The sequence below is a fragment of the Thunnus thynnus genome, chromosome 21, assembly GCF_963924715.1.
Source record: "Thunnus thynnus chromosome 21, fThuThy2.1, whole genome shotgun sequence".
Taxonomy (NCBI): domain Eukaryota; kingdom Metazoa; phylum Chordata; class Actinopteri; order Scombriformes; family Scombridae; genus Thunnus; species Thunnus thynnus.
In genome coordinates this window covers 5,842,189-5,865,457 of record NC_089537.1, presented here as the reverse complement: position 1 = coordinate 5,865,457, position 23,269 = coordinate 5,842,189, and the positions used below count along the sequence as shown (strand labels likewise).

Sequence of the window (23,269 nt, the reverse complement as noted above, 5' to 3'; positions counted from 1 at the left end):
GTATTTCAGGTTGTGTATTGTGTTGTGTGGCATATCCATGACAGCAACTTTCTATGCAGGCTGCTCTATTAGAGGGCATCAAAAGTGCTGTGATTAAACAAAGTAAAACTAGATATCAATCATTGGAAAATAGTAATATCAGCACTGACAAAATGATTGCTGACATGATGATGAAGCAGAACAAGTTGCAGAAAGTTGTGACTTATCTGCTACCTTTCAAAGAATAGCATGTATGTATGTTTCAAATAATATATATATATATATATATATATAATATAAATTGTGTTTTGGAAATGATAACATAAATATGTGTGAATATTTACCCAACAGTATTTTAGAATAAGCAGAAAAAAAGAAAAAAAAACCTCATCCATGCATCACAGCGTTGCTTAGAGAAAACTTCACTTTCTGATATTTATGCTGTTTTCTCCTTCTCCATATTGCAGAGACATTTTTTTTGGGCTGTTGCATAACGCAACATTAGCAATGCTCTGCAGTTCTTATTTTTCTATTGAATCTAAATAGCAGTGACAACAAATGACATTTAAACTCACCACAGGGGTCTACTGCATCTGCCAAAGGGAAACTCAGTACAGAGTATGAGAGAATGAATGTGCAGGGACTTGTGTGTGAGTCTGCGAGCAAGTCAGACTGAATGCGTAACACAATCGCAGGTTGAAAGCTTATATTTGTGCATGTGTGCCTGTGAGAGTATATGAGAAACTGCATATGTTTGTACCGTGTAGTTTTATGTGTGAGTGAGACCTAGTAACTTTAACACATTCATATTATAGGCCTCTTAACTGTCACATGTAGAGACACTGAGCCAACCGCTCACCAGCTGTTCAAGTGATACTGACATGATGTATTTCAATAGCAGGCTGGCAGTAGTGTGGAAGCGTAAGCAGTTCTGTTATTCAGTGGTTACTCCAAATGGCAGTGAGATGTAACAGTCTGTAAACTGTTGAAAACCACATGTGTTTGCTAACCTGGCTGAACTGCGATGCTTGATGCCGAAGCATACCAGACTGATTAGAGAGGCAAACAAACCCATATAGTGAGCCCAGATTCCTCAAATGGACCACTTCGATCTGAATAATATGTCCAAATGTGGCCAAGATTGAATGACAATATAATCAATACAGTGCTTTTAAATATTGTACGTTTTTTGTCACATTGACGCATGCCATCATTTTTAAAGTTCATGTACCTTTTAAGAGTAGGTACCTGAAACCTTAATAAGAACATGCTGAGACTCTTTCATTCTCTGCCAATGCAGCACTCATAAATGCATATTGCCCACCCACTGTCACTGAACTGAATACCCTCAATGTCCAAAGAGAAATAATATCACACTCTTGCTCTCTGCAGTCAAGCCTGTGGGTAGATATTTCTATTTAGTATGTTTGGATATGATGGATCTCCAAATCTTTAACCAGGCATAAGCTAAGGAGAGTGTCACAACAGAGCTGAGAATGTACATAAATGAGGGGATATTTTTAATGGGTAGCTTTGTAATTAATACACCAAAACAACATGAGTACATTATGAAACCTGATGTTAAGATTGATAAAGGGACAGGCTTTTCCATGTGGCGGTTGTGAAGCTTTTATTGTATTACTCAATGTCCTGTTGGAACAGTTTAGACAAAACTGCACTATGATATATATATATATGAAATGAAATATCCATCATCTCTAAATTCATTCCTAAGGTTACATTTTTTATATGTATGTATATTTTAAGTATGAATGGATTGAATTTTGGAGCAGAACTTTTACATTTTTTAAATATATGGGCTGAATTTAATAATTGATTGCATAATAAGTCTTATTATAGGCTAGGTATTTAATAGATAAGTATTCATTGCACTGGCTGGGCCACTCTATTTTTCCCTCTTAGACTGTGGCTGTAATGTCCTTTTTTTCACCTCTGGCAGTTGCGGGTCCCCCTTGAAAATGAGATGATAGATCTCAAAGGGTTTATCCTAGGAGTAATAAATTTCTCTAATCTCACTGGTGCTTTTGTGCCATTTGCCATTTTTTGTGAAGTAATATCATGGCCCTACAAATGCTATATGTGGTAAAAGTTGGTATTAAATGAGATACGTTTGCTCTGTGGATCAAAGAAAGTACAACCAAAGACCAGGACCTCTTGCTGTGGGTCACTGTGTTCTGGATGTATTAATCCACTTAGCAAAAACAACATATGGCATAGTAAATGAGCCCTGACATGCTGAGTGTATGCTTTATATAGCTCCAGCGCTCAGAGAGAGCTATGTCATTACTCTGTGCCGTAATTTAAGACATGGACGGCAAGGAGACAAACAGTGAGAGAGAATCATCACGTACAGTAACTGAAAGATCACGGATACACATCTTCCAAGCGCCCCGCTGATTTAACAGCCAATTCACGTAGAAGGTGTTTGAGACCCCCTGCGTTTTTTTACGTCTATTTCTGTCGGGTTTACTGAAGCGTAATCTGCACAGACAGCTGTTTAAATCACACAAATATCCCGGTATCTACATTGATTGATCAGGACTCCCAGTCTGCCTGTTGTGAGCTCACCTGTTTCACTACAGGCAGATTCCCCTCACTCGCTACAGAGGGCGGGTAAATAAAATAAATGAATCAATAAACACTTTTCTTTCCTTGATTTCTTCCCACGGAGCAGTCATGAAAAGTATTTTGGTTCGGTAAATTTCTGCTGTCAGTCAACCCGGTGAAGGCAGGTTAGATGCATGCACACTCACTATGATTTATTTTATTAAATACTCTAATTTATTTATTTCAGGGATCAGATTTCTTTTTAAAAGTTACTTGCTCCATTTGTTTGCCCCTTTACAGTGTCGGTGATAGGCCTACTATTTCTCAAGTGAATAAAATATGTAAACTACAGCAAAAGTAACTTTGGCTCCAGCGCAGCCGTTGCACCAGTGGAATAATAGCACTGGGAGTCATCTAGGTGTAAATATAACATACAGAATAGCATACCCACAGGAAGTAAGGGTGCTGGGGGTGCTGCAACACCCCCGCCCACAGGTGCGGCACCACCTCCGCGTGACTAGGCTATATATATGTATGTATGTATTTTCACAAGTTCTTTTTTCTGTTATGTTACACCGCATCTCTACTGTTCCCTATCATCTTTTTTTTTTTTTTTTTTTTTAAATGTAATAATTATCCCAAGCAATGTGAGCTTTCCTGATGGTTTCCTATAGTGTGTTGATCTGTTGCGGCAAGAAGGATTTAAATAGCTTCTCCAGCATACTGACAAAATACAACAAGATACTGAAATTCAAATGCAGTTTTCAAACAATAGCTGCACTTTCTGTGGCGGTGTGGCGTTGTCATCAACGACGACACACAAGTACTGTTTTGAACTATACCGTTTTCATATTGTCATAACTGTAACATAATTGTCATAAGGTTAACATAACATGATATGGTGCTGTCAAGATGTGATGAGATATTCAATGTTGTATAGACCCCAAAGGGCACTTTATGATATAAACCCACTCAAAACATGTTTCCCTGGTGATGCAGAATGGTGTTGGCATGTGCTATGTTTGAATCTACATTTAAAAACTAACATACCATATATGTTAAACATTTTATCTTAGTTTCTGAGACTCCCCGACACATACCCTTTTCAGAATGATGATCCCCTCTTGGTTGTGTTCATTGGTGGTGATGTCAAACATGGCGCCTCCATCGCCTGGCACAATGGTGTACTCGACTTCGGCATTTTTCCCGATGTCCAAGTCATGGGCCTTGATTCTCCCAACAGCAGACCCCACTGCAGAAGACTCAGGAACTCTCAGGTGAAAGAAACCTGTCAACAAACAAACATCAGACTGGACTCAGGCTCATTTATTATCATCATATGACACTGGATGGAAATACTGAGCTCCTCACATCCCCTGTCCTTTATGTAGTCTCTCATCCGCCTGAGGATGTCTTTTCCACCCACAGGCAAGCAGCTGATATGCTCTCTGTCTGAAGTCAGCCCTGTGGCTATAGGCATGACATTATTCAATTTTGACGTCTTTGGACATCAAGGGTGCTCAGCTCCTTGTAATTGGCTGGCTCAACCTGTAAGATCAACAAACACAAGGGCCCAAGGGCTTTGGTTCTCCCAACAGCAAAAATCACTGCTGAGGGCTTAGGAAGAACTCTACAAACAAACAAACTGTAGAAATTGATTGATTATCACTGACGCCAGACAATGGATGGAAAGTTTTGTGTTTCCCTTCATTCTCTATGATGGCTAGCTGTTCAATCAATCATGCCAGAGAAATTAAAACTTTACTGCTGCGTCACATATCTAGTGCCCACACCTGGTGGGCAGCATGAAGTAACACACAAGTGTTTTCAGGACTTGGAATGTTTTGGTTTAATTACGCCTCTCATTCTATACTCAGACCGAGAAATGTCAGTAAATCATAAGGACGTTAATTTAAAAGATTTATGTTTGAAACCGGTGCTGTGTCAAAGGTTGGACAACATTTATTCGGGTCTATTCATTATAACTGGATGTGCAAAAGTCCATCGAAGTGTAGCACTAGTACCTGACCATTTGAAAGGCTTCATTTTTTTATTTTTTATTTAACCAAATCCCTAACACATTCCTCCATTTAATCAAACGAATGCCTAACACATGTTCTACTCCAACAAAGAAACAGTCAATACAGACTGTGCAAAACATTAACATTAGATCTATTTTGCCCTTATATGGCAGTTTTTGCTTGGCGGAGAGGATATTCCCTTTTCTTGCTGCAGGACGAACATAAATTTACTGAAACAAAACCAAAATATCCGTCTTTGCTTTGGTAATTGCAATGTCATGCCATACTATGAGATACTAGTACTGCTGTGTATATGTTACTGCTCTTGCTCTCATTTATTATTCCTTCATTTTACTGTGGATCTTAGGTTTTTCCTCACTGCTGATCCCGGGAATGAGAGAAGGGATCTGAGGCATATGGATGAATTTGGCTGCCATAATTTCAATAAATAATCAAGTACTTTCAAGGACATGCATACATTTTTTAAAAAGCCTTTTAAGGTTCATGTCCTTTAAAGATAGGACAATAATATTTCTTTTTGGTAGCTCCAGTCATTGTGCCAAAACATGCTGAGTTGCAGGTCAAGAGAATTTACAACACAGTTGTTTTATGGCATTGTCAGTGGGTAAACTAGCCTCTGTGATAATTCAGCAAAGCCACATGCAGGTACTATACATTACTATCAGCCCTGTACTATGCATTGCTTTGCAGCTGCAGCCACATCTGTTGCCCTCACAGAGGCTCAGGGGATTGACAGTTCTCAAATACATAATCTATAATAACTAGGGAGGAAAAGAGAGATTTCTGGAAAAGATAGATGTGGATGGATACATGCAGCAGTGGTATATGTTAACTGAATCATCTGATGAGTTCCTCCAATATGGCCACCACACATTTTTTAACCTATAAGCTCTCAATCGATGGAAAAAAAAGAAGTAGACTAAGAGAGGATTTGGGACAGGGCAGAGGAGCTGCCATGCTTGGCCCAAACCTCTGTGCTGTGACAGCATTATGGAAATATCATCTTTTCCTTGCAGCCAAAGGAGCTTGACCGTCTGACTGCCTATATTTACATTCAGAGGAGACCACTGAGTTTCACCTCAAAATACCTGAAGAGACTGCATCAGTAGAGAACAGTATTTGTGCTTTCCTGTCATATCCTTGCTGTTTTAAAATAGAATAAACTTTGCACACAGACAAATATTTATACTTAGTATATATAGAAAACTTTCACAGATCAATGAGTTTACAGCAAGGAGTATTTTTTTTTTCCCAGCTTGGCTTTTTACATGACCAGTTGAACGGTACAATCGAATTAATCCGGTTTAGCAGCTTATAAAAAATACCAGATAAAATACAGTGTTTAAACACACTGACTCAATCCCTGGTGCAGCACTGTCGTGCTCTAACCTGATCTAAATATAGAAGGATGCTCCATAAGTAAAATAACACCAACCCAGGTTTATTTGCCAGGCGTAGTAGCCGTAGATGCAATCATGCTAAATAAACAGCTTTGCTTACGACAGTGCATAATGACAAATAATGAAAACCAATTACGAAGAGAAGTCATGATGAATACCCCCTGCCCCGTTGTAATTGCAGTGTTTATTTCATTATCATAAAATGTGTGAACCTGCAAAAGGTCATCCAAATTATTATTGTTTTGGTGTTGTTAAACAGTCATTATATCTAAATGTCTATTTTCTACAAAGGGCACTTACTTTTGGAGAACCTTGGTGGGTTATCGTTGACATCGCTGAGGGTAATGTTGACGGTGGTGGTCCCGGCCAGCCCCCCAAGCTGGCCCCCCATGTCCTTGGCCTGGATTAACACCTGGTACTGTTCCTTCACCTCTCTGTCCATGTTGGGCAAGGCTGTCTTTATAACCCCTGGTGTACAGCAAGATTGATGAGAAGTACAGATAATAAAGGAGGGAGAAACAGAGGAAGAGAGAGAGAGAGAGATAGGGGGATAAAAAGACAAAAGGGAAAAAGTGGTAAACTTTTAAAATCCCCTGAAGTATGTTTAATGCTAAATGCACAATTTACTTCAAAATGCAGAGTATACTTCCACCTAAGGAGCTCACTCCTGTGCCTCTGACCAAGGCTGAAATAGAGGTCATTACAAACTGAGACACTTGACATTCAGTAGGGAACTCTGGTGAAGCCATATAATGATTCACTTGAGGATCAGAGACCCTGAGATCAGAGAGCGTTTGTACTGCAGATTAATAGCCAGGTCAGTGGGAGGCTGGCAGGGTAAAAGGAAGCAGGCAGCATAGGTGGGTCTGCACTTTCTCCCTCCTCTCACTCCATTTAATACGGTGAGGATGTCACATTTGATCCACAGACTTCTAACATGCGTGACTCCGAAATCAAAGCATAAGTTTATTTTTGACATTTCTGTCTCTGAGTGGGATGATACTGTGACATGCATGGTGATTTACACATGTGGTCGTCATCCCCCTCCCCTTTGTTCACCTTTTTTTCCTCCCAGTGTTTGTTCCCCTTGTTGATGTGCGTTTGCAGATAGATGCAGGCCCAGCAGGGCAAACATTTACTTTAACAGTTTGATTTTTTCCAGCATCAGTTTGAAATACAGTCACAGTATGCGTTCTGTAAACCTCTGGGATGAGCGGCATAATCAGCAACAGATTCCAGCGTATCTGCCTGTGTGATATGTACTGTATGAACCTATTTTCATATGCTTTGAACTGTCCCAGATAGTAAGCCAACAGCAGCCCACTACCGGCAAACACTGGTGGTATAAAGGTTTTTCATCTGCCATACCCACCCCCCCATCCCCTCCCCCGCTGCCACTCTACAACCTTTTTACTGCCATTTTCCTCCTATGACACCATCCGCCTACTCCTGCAAAGTGCGGGTATAAATAAAAAGGAAATAACTATATAACACTGTTAATGTTATTGTGTTATTTGTCCTTTGGTCAATTTAAATGAGTTGCTATAGCTGTTTGCTGGCTTTCTATACAAGTAAGTATCCTTGCAGCAAAGATTCAGCTGTGGTTGTCAGATAGCAGTTCATTCCGTGGGCACATCCTGATACTGAGACTGTCAGTTTATGGGTCCTCCTGACATTTTGATATGCTGCAAAAAAGCAATGACATCCTTCTATTTCACCAAGCTAGCAACTACCATATTTAAAACTACTGTGCTTAAAATATATCATACACACGTACATCTAGTTTTCACCAACAGCAGAATACCGAAACAGAAATCCTGAAGGTTTTTACGCCGTGCCTGTTGATAATGTCGAATGCTTGATATCATTGCAGCTTGATTTAAGCACAGTGTTTGATACAATTGACCCTTTATTCCCTGTCAAATAAATATTTCACAGTCTCTATTGAAGAGCATGTATCCTTTTGTGGCCCACTGATTTGTGGAGTGCCCCGAGGTCAACGCTGGGGCCTATTTTATTCTCCTGATATATGCTCGCTCTGCTCCACATTACATCGCACACACTGTTTAGAGGACTCTCAATCACACATATCATTGAAGAATAATGGCCTAGATAACCTTATTTCACAGCGAGATTGACTCACTGAAATCCCTTGCTTCATAAAAAAAACAGACACTTATTTTTTTGACAGGACTGACTTGAACATTTTATAGTAAAAAATAAAAACTGTCACTGTCTGAATCACTACTGTGTCAAATAAATAGACAGATGGATAAGTACTTTACCTGTTTTAGGGTCAACGGAGAAGTATGGCTGGCCATGGAGGATGCTGTATACCACTCTAGCACTGTTTCCATAGGTGGGGTCATCTGCATCTGTGGCTGTCACTTGTGTCACATATGTCCCTGTGGAAAAGAGTGGGCAGACATATTGACTTTGACTTAATTTGCTCCCTCATGAGACCCGAAATCCAAACCCTTTGAAGTTCATCAGTTTACTTAATGATCTCACCTGACACTAATGAATGATGAATAACAACTGAGGAAGCTACAGCTAATACTGAAGTCCCTGATAGAGTGTAATGCCAATGAGGAGCAGGAGGAGTGTAGAGGAGAAGGAAAGTGTTTAATTTTCGTGTTTCATGTTGTGCGTTTTAGTTTGTACATTTGTAGCATTACTAAGTGGTTAGTATTATGAAAATTTTTTAAAAAAGGGCAAAAAAGCCTGTGTGCAACCATTTATTAAACAATGCAACCATTAAGAAAACAAAGGGCCATGGCAAGAATAGTGTTAAGATGGCAGTCTTCCAAACTCCTGCAGTAACAGGGACAGACTAATTACTTGTTGGAAGCTAGCTCATCCCCCTTAACTAGATGGCATTGAAAACACAATTCCGTTAATACAGTCTTTATTTACCAACTTCATTCAAAAGTTTCCAGTTTGAGAAGAATTGCCTTGTCAGCCTGACTATTTTATTAATCCCAGACACACACCTGATGTTTCTTGGGCAGATTCTTTAGACAGACCGCTTGCAGACAGGCTGACATGGATGCCTTCACAGGCAGACAGCTCCGTGCACGTATGCACGTCAATGCATCAATCACACACCCACATATGGGTAGCTTAAAAGCATGCTGTGTAAAATGTTTTTCAACTGCAGGATTTGTGGAACGCTTACCATTAACAGGAGACACTGACCAGAGGGATGGCATTTACATGGTCATTTGAAATTCTGGTAAGCTCCTGGTTCCCTGTAAAGAACTTGCTGTATATTAAATAGGCTTTGCAGTCTGAGCAGATGGTAACAATGGCATTAAAACATTAGGCGCGAGAGATTAGTGTCTCAATCCTCCCTAACAAAGCCACACATGCCTGATTAGACATGCTAGAGAAGGACTGCATCGTGTTCAAGACGAATATACAATAGATAAGATAATGCATTAACACCTTTTCGGGTCTGCAACAGAGAGGAAATCCCCGGCAACCAACAGCTCAGATGTAGTGAAAATTTTAAAGCATTTAAGCATAGCTAACACCTACGCATTCCCAAGTGACAAGGCCAACAGCCCTTCTCTAGGTGTGAGACAATAAATAAAGTCCAATAAATTCTGTTTGTATTATGGAAATTCAGGTGTGTAAGTCAAAAAGTAGATGCAAGGAATAGCTTCGGAGGTCATCGCTGGTAAACGAGGTATGATAAGGATCACATTTGTGAAATATGGATTATCTACTGTAGCCATATATTACAGTATTAGATAAATTACCGTACAGTTATAATACATAGCAATAAAGCAAATAAACCAATTAATTGCTCACAATATACACTTTTCATTTATTTTCTGACTCCATTTAAAATTCAAAATATATTTTATATTCATATATGAAATTAAAGAGAAAAAGAATTACATTACTACAATCAAAACTGCTCTGATTGTTAAATGAATCTGTTTTGTAATGTTCTGATATTAACAACTTAATATGCAAGTTTATAGACAAGACATGAAACCAACAAATTCATCACCAATTCATACTTTCACTTTCTCTGAATGATTCAGAGCTCAATGCAAACACATTTAAGGGTGTTTCCTGATTATTATGATGAGTTTGTAATGTTTGGCCATATATTAGTCTTCATTGCTAGCCGTTAAAGTATATTTATGTCAAGCATCTCTCTCTTTTAGCTATTTTGTTTTGCTCTGCTAACATAAAAAACATCCTCCGGGGCATTTTAGCCAAAGACAACAAGAAGAATGTAACAGTTAATTAACTCATTGATTATATTAGTCTTACTGGTATAAATATTGATAAAGACTTAAGTCAATTTGATGTTCATGCAAGGGTTGCATCTCCTACAGTATTTACAGCCTTTGGGTTATTGCTTGAGCTGGAGGTAAAGGGAATAATAACGCTAAGGGTTCATAATAAAGGTGCATAATTTGTTTGTTATTTCTATATTTTTATATGTAGCTATTTCTAAACCTCCAGCTTATTTAGCCTTATGTGACAATAAGTCAGATCAGCTTCTTTGCTTTACTGTAATGCACTTTTTTTACTTGATCTCTTGCACTTTGTAGCACTCTGTTAATTCCTGTTCAAGCACTTTGTATGACTGAGTTGGTTTTGCAGTTATTTTGATCAAAAAGTTTTGATTATATGTATATTCTGAAATGCAGTTGTGTTTTGGTTAGAATTTTGTAAAAATAAAAATTATTATTCAATTACTTATGATTAACTGATTAATCCTTCATTATTTAAAGTGTCAAAAATAATGACATAGTAGTAACCAATCATCAAAGTGATATTTTCAATTTTCTTTCACAGATTCCGCAGCATCAAATAAACAGATGAATAAAGTATGTATCTTATAATAACTGGAAAGTAACACATTTTTAAAATCTTCAGTGCATTCACTTGAAACATGTCGGAGTAGTTATCTAAGTTGAAATTAATGTGTTTTCTATCATCTAATTGATCATCTACTTGATTCATACTGTGGGTGGTGTTTAAGGCGAATACTTTGTACTCTGCTTCCATGGTAACACTAGATGTGTTTTTGATAAACTTGAAAGCCTCTCTGATTCTACAGTAAACAGTTACAGGGCAGCTTGTGATTTAGAGTGCTCACCGGGGCTCGGCTGTGTTGTTACCGCTTTCTACCTGTACTCTGGAGACTGCAGATTTTGGAGTTTTTGAGGGTGTCATTGCCATTCAGATCAAGAGGAACCATTCTCCCAGCGAATTACCTTGATCTGTTCTCTCAGGGGGTGGATGTAAAAAGACAAAGCCGTGAAATATACTCAGGGCACAGCAAGAATAACTGGTTCTCTGAAATGTCAAAATCTGTTGGGGTGGAGAGTAGCTTTGCCCCTCTGGTTGTACCTGTGATGCTCCTGAAACTCAACTTTTTTGTCTTCCTCAGTTCAAGAGGAGAAAACAAAGTATTCTGTACAAAGGATTCAGATCCATTAAGACACGTACTGTCTTCTATATCTTTGGTGAACAGAAGAAGTCACTACAGGTGGTCACATACCTACTGGTGACATCTCAGGGACACTGGCCTTATATGGTCCTTCCAGGAACTTTGGCTCATTGTCGTTGATGTCTTGGACCTTGATTACAAACTCTGATTCAGGCTCTAGGGGCCTATTGGTGTTGATGTCAACGGCCTGGGCGCGTAGGGTGTAGTAAGGCTTCTCCTCCCTGTCAAGACTCCTTAAGGCATGGATGTCCCCGGTTGTTTGGTCAATTGTGAAAATGGAGCCAGCCCCATCCCCCGAGAGAGTGTACTTCACCGCACTGTCCCCCTTATCGAGGTCAGTGTGCAGCTGCAAGACAAAAGAGGAAAAAGACAGGTTGAGTGCAAACATTGGCACAGATAATGATTCATTGAAAGCACTGGGGAAGAGCTGTCAAAGAACACTATTTCACAAAGACAGTCAAGGAAACTGACTGCGCATCAAAGAGCAAATTCATGTCTCTGCAAAGATCTGCAAAACACTAAATCATGAGAAAAATAGAATGATCGTACTTTCAGAACGTTTCACAGATTAATGAGGCTAAGTCTCTCATAAATAATGTATTCTCTCAGTGCAATTATGCTGCAGTGATAACTCTTCAACATCGTGGACCCATTTCTAGTCAAGCATGACTCAAAAATCTCCTTTTATATGAGACAGGAGATAGGAGTTTTTTTCTTAAAGTGGCAAAGATCAGGTTGTGAAAACTAGGCAAATACTCGTTTTCCACAAGAACAATTTTTAATACCGTCATCTGACAGAGGAGGTCTGTGACCAGATGACTCCCAACACAGTTGCAAAATATCGCTACTCGAGCCAGAGAACATCTTTGTTAATATAGATCCAGGGCCACAGCAGCTCTCTTTGTACAAGACAAACACATTCTGGGCTGGTGGCAGAAAGCCTATTGACATAGTTATGTTTACCTCCCTGCGGAGATCAGTCATACAATTCAAAGCCTTTTAAATATTTAAGGGCTCTAATGCAAAGTGATCATCACCATATATGGGTATGGATTTTTGCCTTCTTATCAATGGCATGGAATTTCCACCAACACTGTTGAACAGCAGTCTTATTCCAGGAGACAAAAATGGATATTTTAAGCACCGAAGCAGAAGCATACAGTGTAACTAGCTGATTGGGGGACCTGCAAGCTCAGGGCAACATGGATTCATTTTTCTCTGTCAAAAAACACTTCCCTAACTTGCTCTGCCTCTAATTCTACACTCTTTGACGCAGTTTGGGGAACTGCCATAACTGAAAGGATATTGTTAGTTTTTTGGCTGCTTTTTTAATAATAACTCATGTTTTCAAATTGGTGACATCTGGCTGAACATCAGTGATTTCATGTTTGTAGGCTTACTAGCAATAATAAGTTCAGCAAACAATTTCTGGCCATCAATCACCTTCTGGTTTTTGCACTAGTTAATGACTGACTCCAACACTGACCTTTTTAGAAATTGTCTGTTTTACCCCACTGGTAAATATTAAGCTATCATTTGCACACGGCAAATTCTCCATTGAAACCTCCATGGTAGTGCCACCCATGGGGAGGTGAGAAAATATGATGAGATGCAGCTATAAATTCTCTGTAGGTTATGGCTCAAAACAACCCAAGACACGCAGACACAAGCACAAACACAGTGAGAGTAATTGGTGATGCAGTGCAAATTGCCCAGTTCACACAAGCATAGCATGGCATTATGATGTTCTCACCCGTGGTGCATTATTCATTGCTATTCAAATGAATGAGGATTATTTTTAGTACATGACCCTTGTTGGGTGACAACAACATGTCATTACATTTTCTGCAATGAGCACAAAATCTGAAATGTAGATTATGCGCTGTCCATGCAAATAATGCAAACAATATTCTCCTCTTTCACAAACTAGATAATCTGACAATAAAGCCGTGTCGATTATGGACTGAACACTTCTTTTACCTTCAATCAGCAGTGAAGGTAACACTTGGTGACATTTTGGGTCACACTGAAGATTTGATTTGGTATAAAATTTTGTCAACTTTTTGCCAAATTCTGGCAAGGGCCCACTAAAGTCTTCACTCATTAAATTAAATATAATAAAGTTAAAAAAGTAACAGTAAAAGCTTGTGAATGTAAGCTAATGAATTGGGAGGTTCATATTCCCATAATGGAAGCCCAATTTATGCAATTCAAACCACAATTTGCACCCTTATTTTGAATTTGTATCCCTTACACTTTGTATTGGGGTGCCAGAGCTTTAATAATTAAAAAAAAAACAAAATTACCATAATAATTATTATTATTGTGTTCTTTTGAAACATAAAAACACTCCACCCTGAACAGTAAACATGTTTCAAGTTCTTCATGGGGAGTCAACAATGTCTCTGCCACTTCAGAAATTAAACTTCATCCCAATCACGCCTAAGGTGTTTCATTTTTACCAAGAAGAGCTCCTAATTTTTTTCATGATTATTAATAAGGGCTTATGTTTTTTCATGTGTCCCTCATTAAAACAGATTTTAAAAAATGCTTTGGGCGATTTTTCTTTGTATTACAACCTGTCTACAGTACAGCACTGTAAACGAAAACATGGTGAAAGCTGATTTAAAAACGTTAAAGTCCCCCCCGCCCGACCCAAAAATATGTTTTTCTTCTTGTTCCTACAGTTGAATGTTTGAGCTTCTCTGTATGTGCAGAGCTTGACACTAGAAGATTGTTCACATTCATCTGCTGAAATTGAAAAATTTCTCTCCAAAATAGTTTGGCAGCCAATCGTGGTCCAATATTCACCTTACACAAGTGTGTTGTGGAAACCTGAAGCCTCCAGTTCACAAACACTGAGAATGGGCTTTACATGGAAGTAGGAGACATCTTGTGTCCAGCAGTTAAACTTCTGAAATGAACAACATTTGCATATTCATAGAATTTGGATTTTTTTATGAAAACAGGACTGAATCATCGACAGAAGAAACCTGCACTCGACTGATCCTACTGAAGTTCTGTTGCTGCGTGGGCACATCAATGAATCGTTTACTGCCTATATCCACTCGATGAATAATTGCTGATTATAATAAGGGATGGTAAAACCAAGTCTTATGAGCTCAACAAATGAGGGAGAAGGATATAATTTCAAGGATTTTAAAAAGATAACTTCACTTTTTTGTGGAAAAAACCTGAGACACAAATTATTATTCAAAGTAGAGTATTTTATACACATCTTAAAACATGTCTGGAGGGCATCTTTAACTGTGCTTTTTTTATTTTTTTTTTTAGCTTTTGCTAACTTTTTAAATTTTAAGATCAACTTTCTTTTGTAGGATCAAAGAGCATCAGTGAGATAGCATTTCATACCCTTGCTAGTAGGGGATGAAATGAGGGAACGAGAGAGGATACTACTGACCATGCTTCAGGTAAATTGGAAGTGAACCTTGCAGCCATGTTTTGTTGGGCAATATGGGGGTTCCCTGTCCTCCAGCCAGGGGCCAGACAGACGTTTAGATATGTTGAAGGCACCCACTCAGCGTTTACCACAGCCAAATCAACGGCAAATAATCGGTAAAAAAGTAACGGCAGCAGGTATATTGAGTTCGTAAAGTTAGCTATTTTACTTTGTGTCATTGACAAGAGCTAACTAAAGTTAAAACTGCTCAAGAGGAGGAGGACAGCTAGCAAAACCCGCAAGATACTAGCAAGTGAAGAGACTTCGGTCCTAGCTTACATGATGAAGATGAGCAGGTATACAAGTGAAGAGTTAATTAATGTGATATAATGGATACAAGCAGAGAGCATTGGCCAATGAATAAATGTTACTCAAATTATGCTTTCAGCCATGAAGACCGACCAGCGCCTGTCTGAAAATACTGGCTGTGCATGGAGAGTTCTGTACTTTTATTTATTTATTTATTTATTTATTTATTTATTCATTTATACCTCCACCGTGGAGTAATATGTGGCTAAATTCAGGATAACTACAACAAATGGCTTATTTTTTAGCCTTTAAGTTTTAAAGGGTTTAGAGCAGTTGAACTCCAGTGAAACATCTTCAGGTATTCATGATGGCAACCTGGAAAAGGGTATTGTGAGGATTTTGTACAGATGGGGTTGTGAACAAGATGTCAACACTTTCCTAAGGTGTCCTGTGACTACAAAGGGAAGGGCATGATGAAGTTTAATTCTATTTTATAGTGCTTTCAGGCTGCTGTGCCTTTTTTTTCTTTTTTATTCTGTGCTGCTTGGTTGAAAGCTGCTGTGTCATGCATTATTCTGCTGTTGGCTGCTGTCTTACTCTTTTGCTAGTGGTTTATAAAAGTACGGCTGGGTGATAATAAATAACAGTTTTTTACCATCTATTGACTTTTGTGAATTATAAGTCGATATTGGCATTTTTTTCACCATTTTCTGACATTTTATCAACCAAACAACTAATCAATTAATCGGCAGATTAATTGATAATGAAAGTAAATGAGCAAACAGGGACATAAGGCTGTGCAATATGTTTGAAATGGATATCATACTATTAATGGGAGTATTTTCCGATACATAATGATAATGGCAAATTTATTCAAAATCACATAAAATACCCAAATGAATATTCAATGCTATGACGGGTTCCAAAATGTCAGAAAATGTGTGAAAAATATTGGCCACTGTTACCCAAAGCACAAGATGACTACTTTATCATTCTTTAATTTCCCTGTGGAATTAATGAAGTACTCTGTCTATCTATCCATCTATAACACAATCAGATTATTTAAGTTTTTTTTACAAAGTTCTGTTGTTCAAATTGATGATTCCAAGAAAACTGAAAGAAACACAATTAAAATTATTTACGATTTTGCCTGATGATATGAGTAACAGTGGAGCACAGGTCATTGCATTGAATATTCATTTTGGTATTTTATGTGATTTTGATACATTTGCCATCATCAATATGTGTAGTCATATTGGAAAATATTCTCATTAATTGTATGATATCCATCTCAAACATACTGCCTGGCCTTATGTGGCTTTTGGTCATTGACTCGGTGCAGAAGTGACATTCTAGGGCTGCAACACTTATTTTCATTATTGATTAATCTGTCAATTATTGTCTTGATTAATCGATTAGTTGTTTGGTCCATGAAATGCTGAAAAATGCAGATCACTGTTTCCCAAAGCCAAAGATGACGTCCTCAAATGTCTTCTTTTGTCCCGACCAACAGTCCACAACCCAAAGATATTTAGTTTACTGTCATAGAAGACTAAAGAAACCAGAAAATATTCTAATTTAAGAAGCTGGAATCTGCTTAAATGTGAGTTTGTTTAGGAGCAAAGATTGGATGGCTGATAGGACACACTTTGGAGGCATGACTACAAAGGGTTGGAAAGCATTCTGTTCTCTTCTGTGTTGCTTGGGTTTTAGCCACTGTGCCATTATGCTCATGTTGGTGGCTGCACCATTTAATTGCCAGTGTGTGTGCATGTATGTGTGTTCTCCCACCTGCTGTGTGTGCTGGCAATGGTTGATTTTGTGGATTCATTTCATTCAATTTTGTTTCTAGTGATGAAAATTGACTTGTTAGGGCCGTGCCATCAAATTGGGGAAATATGTGTTTGAGCAGTTATGGTTGTAATTTTTAATTATTGTGTGACATCGCATGTCTCTAAAATGTGTAGCTGAATAATTATTGCTGGCACGTAACCAGTCGGAATTTGGTTTCAACTTTATGGGTTTGAACAGTTAATAACAGAAGTGATTTAGTGATTTACTTTTGTTTACAGTAGTGCAGGGATTCTGGCATGGTGTTTAATTAGTCTCAAAACCCGCACGTATAAAAACCAGGCGCGTGCACGTGATACAAGCTCACAGAACAGTATCCGCGAGAGGAAAATCATCCTCGCAAGGGAGAATTTCTGCTCTGACGGCACAAATGTGGTCCTGCAAGCACGGGACTGTGAAGAGCATAAGCTCGACCCTCCCTACGCGCTCGCAACTGCTCATCGCTCGCTTGTCAAGTTGACTTTGGAGACTTTGGAGGTGGGGATGGAATAGACAATGGCTGATGTCTTTTTTTTTTTGATTTTTCCATCAAATTCTCCTATTAATTCCTGTGTTTTCTAAAAATCTGAAAATAGCCCTGTACCCTACATCACCTGAACTCCTCTGCAACATTCCTCTAATAACCAGGTGTCATGTGATTCCTTTAGAGTGTAATTTTAAGTGTCTGTCTCTCTTGTTGATATCTAGGACAGTATAAAAAAACATGCACCACCATTTCCTGTAGTCTGCAATGTTCACATCTACCCGTGGCATGCTTATTCACAATGTTTAATGTACTGTTCAGACCGGTGTGACCAAACCTCATCCTTGATAGAATGTCCTCCTCCTTTCTATTTGTATTGCTTCCTCTCATTTCTCCTACATTTCTTTGAATGCTGCAGTAGCATCGGCCCTTATTTCTATTTTTTTTATTTCTTTCTCTATCTGACTCTTCCTGATTTGATTATACTTTTAACTTCAGCCTTGCTTTATTTTATGACCACACTTATTTCTCTTTCTCTTGCTGCTCCCTTTGCATGTTTATCTGCTCATTTCCATCCACACCAATATGTGCAGGAATCCACGTGCGTTTAATTTCTATTCCTGCCGACTTAATTCTGAATATTATTTGAGCTATGTCAAGTACTATGTCTTGCCTTGTATCTGACTGCATGTATTTAATACTTGCTAGAGCACCAGTGGAATCAGAACCTATCAAATCTTTGATTGGTTTGACTTCCTCTATCCAGCTTAGAGCTAAATTGGTTGTTCTCTCAGCCAACTGCCTGTCTTCAAAGGTCAAAGATCATGGTCAGTATTCAAAGTGACCAGTATTCAGCCGCTGTCTATTCCATACCTGCCTCCAAAGTCTCAAAACTCAACTTGACGAACGAGCGGGTGTTGAGCAGTTGTGAGCTTGTACGGAGGGTTGAGCTTGCGTTTGTTACAGCCTCGTGTTTGCGGGACTGGATTTTGTGCAGGCGGAGCAGAAACACTCCTCTTGAGATAGTTTTCAGTTTGTGGATACTTTTCTGTGTGCTTGTATCATGTGTGTGCGTCTGGTTTTTGAGACTAATTAAACGCCATATTATGACTTCAGTGGATAATCTTTGACAGCAAGTTAGAAATGAATATGAGCTACATGATGGGTTTGCTCACAGGTGGGTTTATTGGCAGTATAAATACACACTTCTAACATGTCTTCTGTCTACATACTGTACATAATTCTATTCTATTCACCATGCCATTAACTCAGTATTGGTCGCTGTACCACTCACTTGCTTGTGTGTTTGTATGCATTCATGCATTTGTGTCATACTGTCGTCTACTTGTGGCTGCGTTGTTGGCAATGGCTGCTTATTTTGTGTATCTGGTTAACTAGGAAAATGGAAAGTGGTGACACAGACTCCTGTTAAACCAGCTGGGCAGACAGCCCTGTCTCTAATTAAGGCGCCATCATCAGACAAATTGGAAACATACTTATTTGAGCAGTAATGATCACAGTCGTCCATTATTGTGGGATTGTGTGAAATGGTAAGTCTGTAGTTGGTAGGCTGCAGAGCAATAATTAGTCAAAAAAAACAAGCCTTAAGAATTAAAACCCTAAACAACAGAGGTGATCTACAGTTGTATGAGTCTTCAAGTGTTTTTATGTGTAACCTTTCTTAACTTTAATGTGTAAAATGTAGATACTGTAGAGTATGGATTGTTTTTCGTAACCATATGTAATACAAACAAAATGCAATCATCCAACAATTGATTTTAACTTGAGCCATATCCAAGGGATGTATTTCTTGTGGGCCTTTTGTCCGTTAGCAGTATGGTTTAAGAGTCTTGTTGCCCTCAGGTGCTCCCAAGAAACTTGCTCTTTCAGGTTTGCCAGCCTTTAATAAAACACTGTGTTTATTCAAGCACCCTTCGATACTCAGATGTAGCAGGGGACCTTCCAGAAATGACAGCTTTTTGTGTAAATATTGTTTAGTTATTATCTATCTTGTTTCCTATTGTTTTGTAAAATTGTAATTGTGTTTTTCAAACCGTTCAGAAAACTTAACGCAATCAACAGTGTAATATAGTCTCGCAGGTTTTAGTATTGCAGACTTGTTTTAACAGTTTTGTTCTGTTAGATGAAATGACAATACCGGTGCACAGCAGTCTAATTTCTTAGGCATGATGAAAATTGCTTTTCTTGTGGCGCAGTAAAAAGATCACAGTAGCAGATGGACTGTTGCAACAATATAGTCATAATGAGGTCCACAATCTTTTACTAGTTAGCTCCAGCCTAGAAAAACACATTGGTGACATAAAGCATGCAGAGCGTAAACACAATAACATCCTGTACAGTCAACAAAATGCCCCCAACAAACATGACTACAATGAAACCTATAATGTTCCATCATTGTTGAGAATTTTTGAGGACATACAGTTTGTGTTTGTGATTGCATCATATTACAAGAAGTTCACCTTATTTTGTTACTCACACCTGGTGGTCTGAATCAACATCCTTGTGAAACACACTCAAAAACTGAGCATTGGAAGCTTCATAGCAGCATCTGTTGCAGGGAAATTGATTTGGATTGCATGAGACTGTTTAGGTGTTCATGATCATTTCCATAAAGGCAAATATTGATAAAGCGACAGTGATTACTGTAGAGATAATAATGATCAGGATGTTCCATTTGACAGGCTTTTCAGTCCAGTCCATAATTAATGCCCTTATAATCATCAACACAAACTACTTTTCTTCACTGAGGCTGGATAGTACACTCTGTAATGTGGGCATAAATATATATATATATATTTGTGTACTAATGGATTAATGGGGAATTTACATTTGGTTGCCCTTTGACTGACAAGAAAAAAACAGGAGCATATTTTTCACATTTGCTGTTTATTCAATACAAGCGCCCCTGAGAGGCACCTGCAAATTGATTCAGAACCGCACAATTAAAGATGAAAAAGAAATGCAAATGCAAATATGAAAAAGAATAGGCACATTGCCTCATTAATTATAAGTGAAAGTTGACTGTTATTAATTAAAAATTCCATTACTCTAACAATGGTAATCAATTATATAAAAAGATTCATTAATAAGGAGGCAGACAAGAGCTCTTTTTAAACTACAAAACACCCATTGGGCTCAATAGGCAAGAGGCGGAATCACAGCCATAACCTTCTTGACAGTATGCCAGAAGAGAATAAGTAATTTTGCTAAAGAGAGAGAGAGAGAGAGAAAAAAATACTGTCCTTTCTTTTCTTGTTACAATTATTTCCAATCTAGCATATGAGTCAACAAAACAGTCTGTGTATACAGAATTCAAATTATGGCATTACTGATAACCTTATGTAAATCCAAAAAAAAGCAAACTTTTGGTTAAGAAAGCATGTGCAGGATGACTGAATGAGAGCTGGCTTGTAGAGACAGCCTAATATACATCCCATATTATGGTGAGAATGTCTTAACACTCAGTTTTTCACGATAACCATAATTAGCAAGATGCTTTGCTCATGGTACCAGTTGACATGGCAGCTATAAAAAGAAACAGGTAGTGTGAGGAACAGAAATAAGATTCCTGTTACCATCCAAACTCACACCATCTGTTTGAGTAATTATGTTTGCATTCATGTTTTTTTTTTCTCCTCAGATGATTGCTTAATGTTCAATTGTTCAAGATGCTAAGGAGGGCTGTCAAACATTGTACATTTCAGACACTTTACTTGCTTTCATCAAAAGGATGTTTCAGTGATAATGATACGGTTCAAAGTCTTGCTTAACCTCATTTTGCCAGAATTTATGCCTTTTTTATGGACATAAATTAAGTATTGTAGGGATCAAAGCAGCTCTGGCCTATAATTTCCACAATGGTCTCTTTAACCATTAGGTCATCTTGTCCTTTCTGGAACAGTTGAGTCAATGCAGATTTTCAGCCAGTGCATCAATGCTGTTGTCAAAACAAAGGCAGGACAGTGATTCATCTCCTACTAATCATGAGTGCAAAATACTTCTATTGACTAAAACTACTAGTATGAATGGGGGAAATTGTAGCTTGTCATTACTGGCTGTGGAATAGTCACTTAGTGATTGTGCTTTACAGGGAATTCTTGGCTGTGAGAGATGGTGGTGTTGTCTGCTACTTGCAGGATTTGCAGCACATGGTCCCTCATTGGCTATGCAGTAAACCCGCATATTGATTAATTTGAGTGATTTCAATGGAGAATGTAACCAACCTCTGTTGAAAATGCTGTAATTGGATTTCTGCAACCAGGATTATATGAAGCTCCTCTCAGGAATACATATGGAAGCCACAACTCTTTGCTGATAGCGAGCCAACATTGTTACATGAATGGCCCCGGCAACATTGTACCAGCGAGTGCATTTACAAATCAGTAAACATCCTGAAAAGGATTAGAACATACTTGTTGCTGTCGTCTTTAAATGAAATGAAATGTCTGCGCTGATGATGGAAGTTAATGTGTTTGGTTTTGATATTTCCCGGTAGACAATATAGACATGTCCTCATACCAGTGCAACAAGATTCTGATCCATATTTAACAGTGGATTATGCTTTAAGCAGGACTGCGGCATAAACTATATGTCTCACATTAGAATTTATACAGTGAGCTGTTAATCAGTGGGAATCATTCAGTATCCATCTGTGCTTTGTATGCATTCCTGGCCTACTGCTGTCTTGCATTTATTTTATGCCTCAATTCATTATTTGGTCGACCCTTCAATCCAACAACCACTCAACCATGGTCCTACCACCCCAGTAGTGTGGTGAGTGGCATGTTGTAGGTGGCTGAGGTGGTGCATTGTCAGGCCGGTGCCATGTCGTACCACATCATAACTGCTGGTTGCGTGGTAAGTTCCTGTGGATACTCAGTGTACTGGTGAGCTTCTGATGGAAAGAAAACACTATGTCAAATGCTGCAAGCTTATTATAGTTGATCGATATTGCCTTGCAAGCCATTTCTTTGCTTCTGACAGCTCGGAGCTTGCTATCTGGGTTGTGTCATGCCTCAGTCAGGTAATAGGGATGGGAGGGAGAAAAAAAAATCAGACGTACACACAGAAGGCCATACAGGTAGATAAGCAACCACTGAAAACATGCAGGTGTGTGTGTGTGTGTGTGTGTGTGTGTGTGTGTGTGTGTGTGTGTGTGTGAGAGAGTGAGAGAGAGACGGCAAGAGAGAGGACTAAATGGGATAGATTGACAGATATAGCCTAGTGTGTGTGACAGATAGAAGCCGCTCAGTTGTATTCACCTCTGAAGCTGTATTAGCACAGTTCAGTGCCTCCTACATCTCTCATGCAGTTGTAAACAGGCATTCATCAAAACCCAGACAACTACATTCACCATCTGTTGAAAGATGGTGATTGTAGCCATGGTTGTTGAAATAACTGTTGCCTAGGTCAACAATCTGAAAGAACTAATGCGATGCAATGCATAGCAGCTTTATCATACATTACCAAACATTACCAAAAAATCTATGCTCATGCGAGGTTATTTTTTGAATAGACAATAACATGGTGTAAGAATGATTTTTGACCTATCACATTAATGTACATGATTGTTATCGATCTTAGAGAACAGGCTTAAAGCTTGATTCCCTTTTCTCATATCACACTTGATTAAACAATATAGGCATATTGATACAACATACAGAATGCAATTTTCTACTCAGAATCACCACAATATTGCCCGTCAATGTCAAGGTACAAATGGAAAACGTTGACCACGTAAGTAAGTGATACTGATTG

At 38.6% G+C, this 23,269-nt stretch overlaps 1 protein-coding gene across 1 annotated transcript in view; it reads right to left on the bottom strand.

Moving 5' to 3' along the window:
* LOC137173481 (cadherin-12-like) overlaps positions 1 to 23,269 on the bottom strand; it is a 101,897-nt gene that overhangs the window by 29,468 nt on the left and 49,160 nt on the right. Inside the window, exons 3-6 of the mRNA XM_067578354.1 lie at positions 11,520 to 11,814; positions 8,275 to 8,394; positions 6,290 to 6,457; positions 3,648 to 3,835 (exon numbers count right to left, since the gene is read on the bottom strand). Coding sequence (XP_067434455.1) covers positions 3,648 to 3,835; positions 6,290 to 6,457; positions 8,275 to 8,394; positions 11,520 to 11,814 — 771 coding nt within the window. The remainder of the gene's footprint in view (positions 1 to 3,647; positions 3,836 to 6,289; positions 6,458 to 8,274; positions 8,395 to 11,519; positions 11,815 to 23,269) is intronic.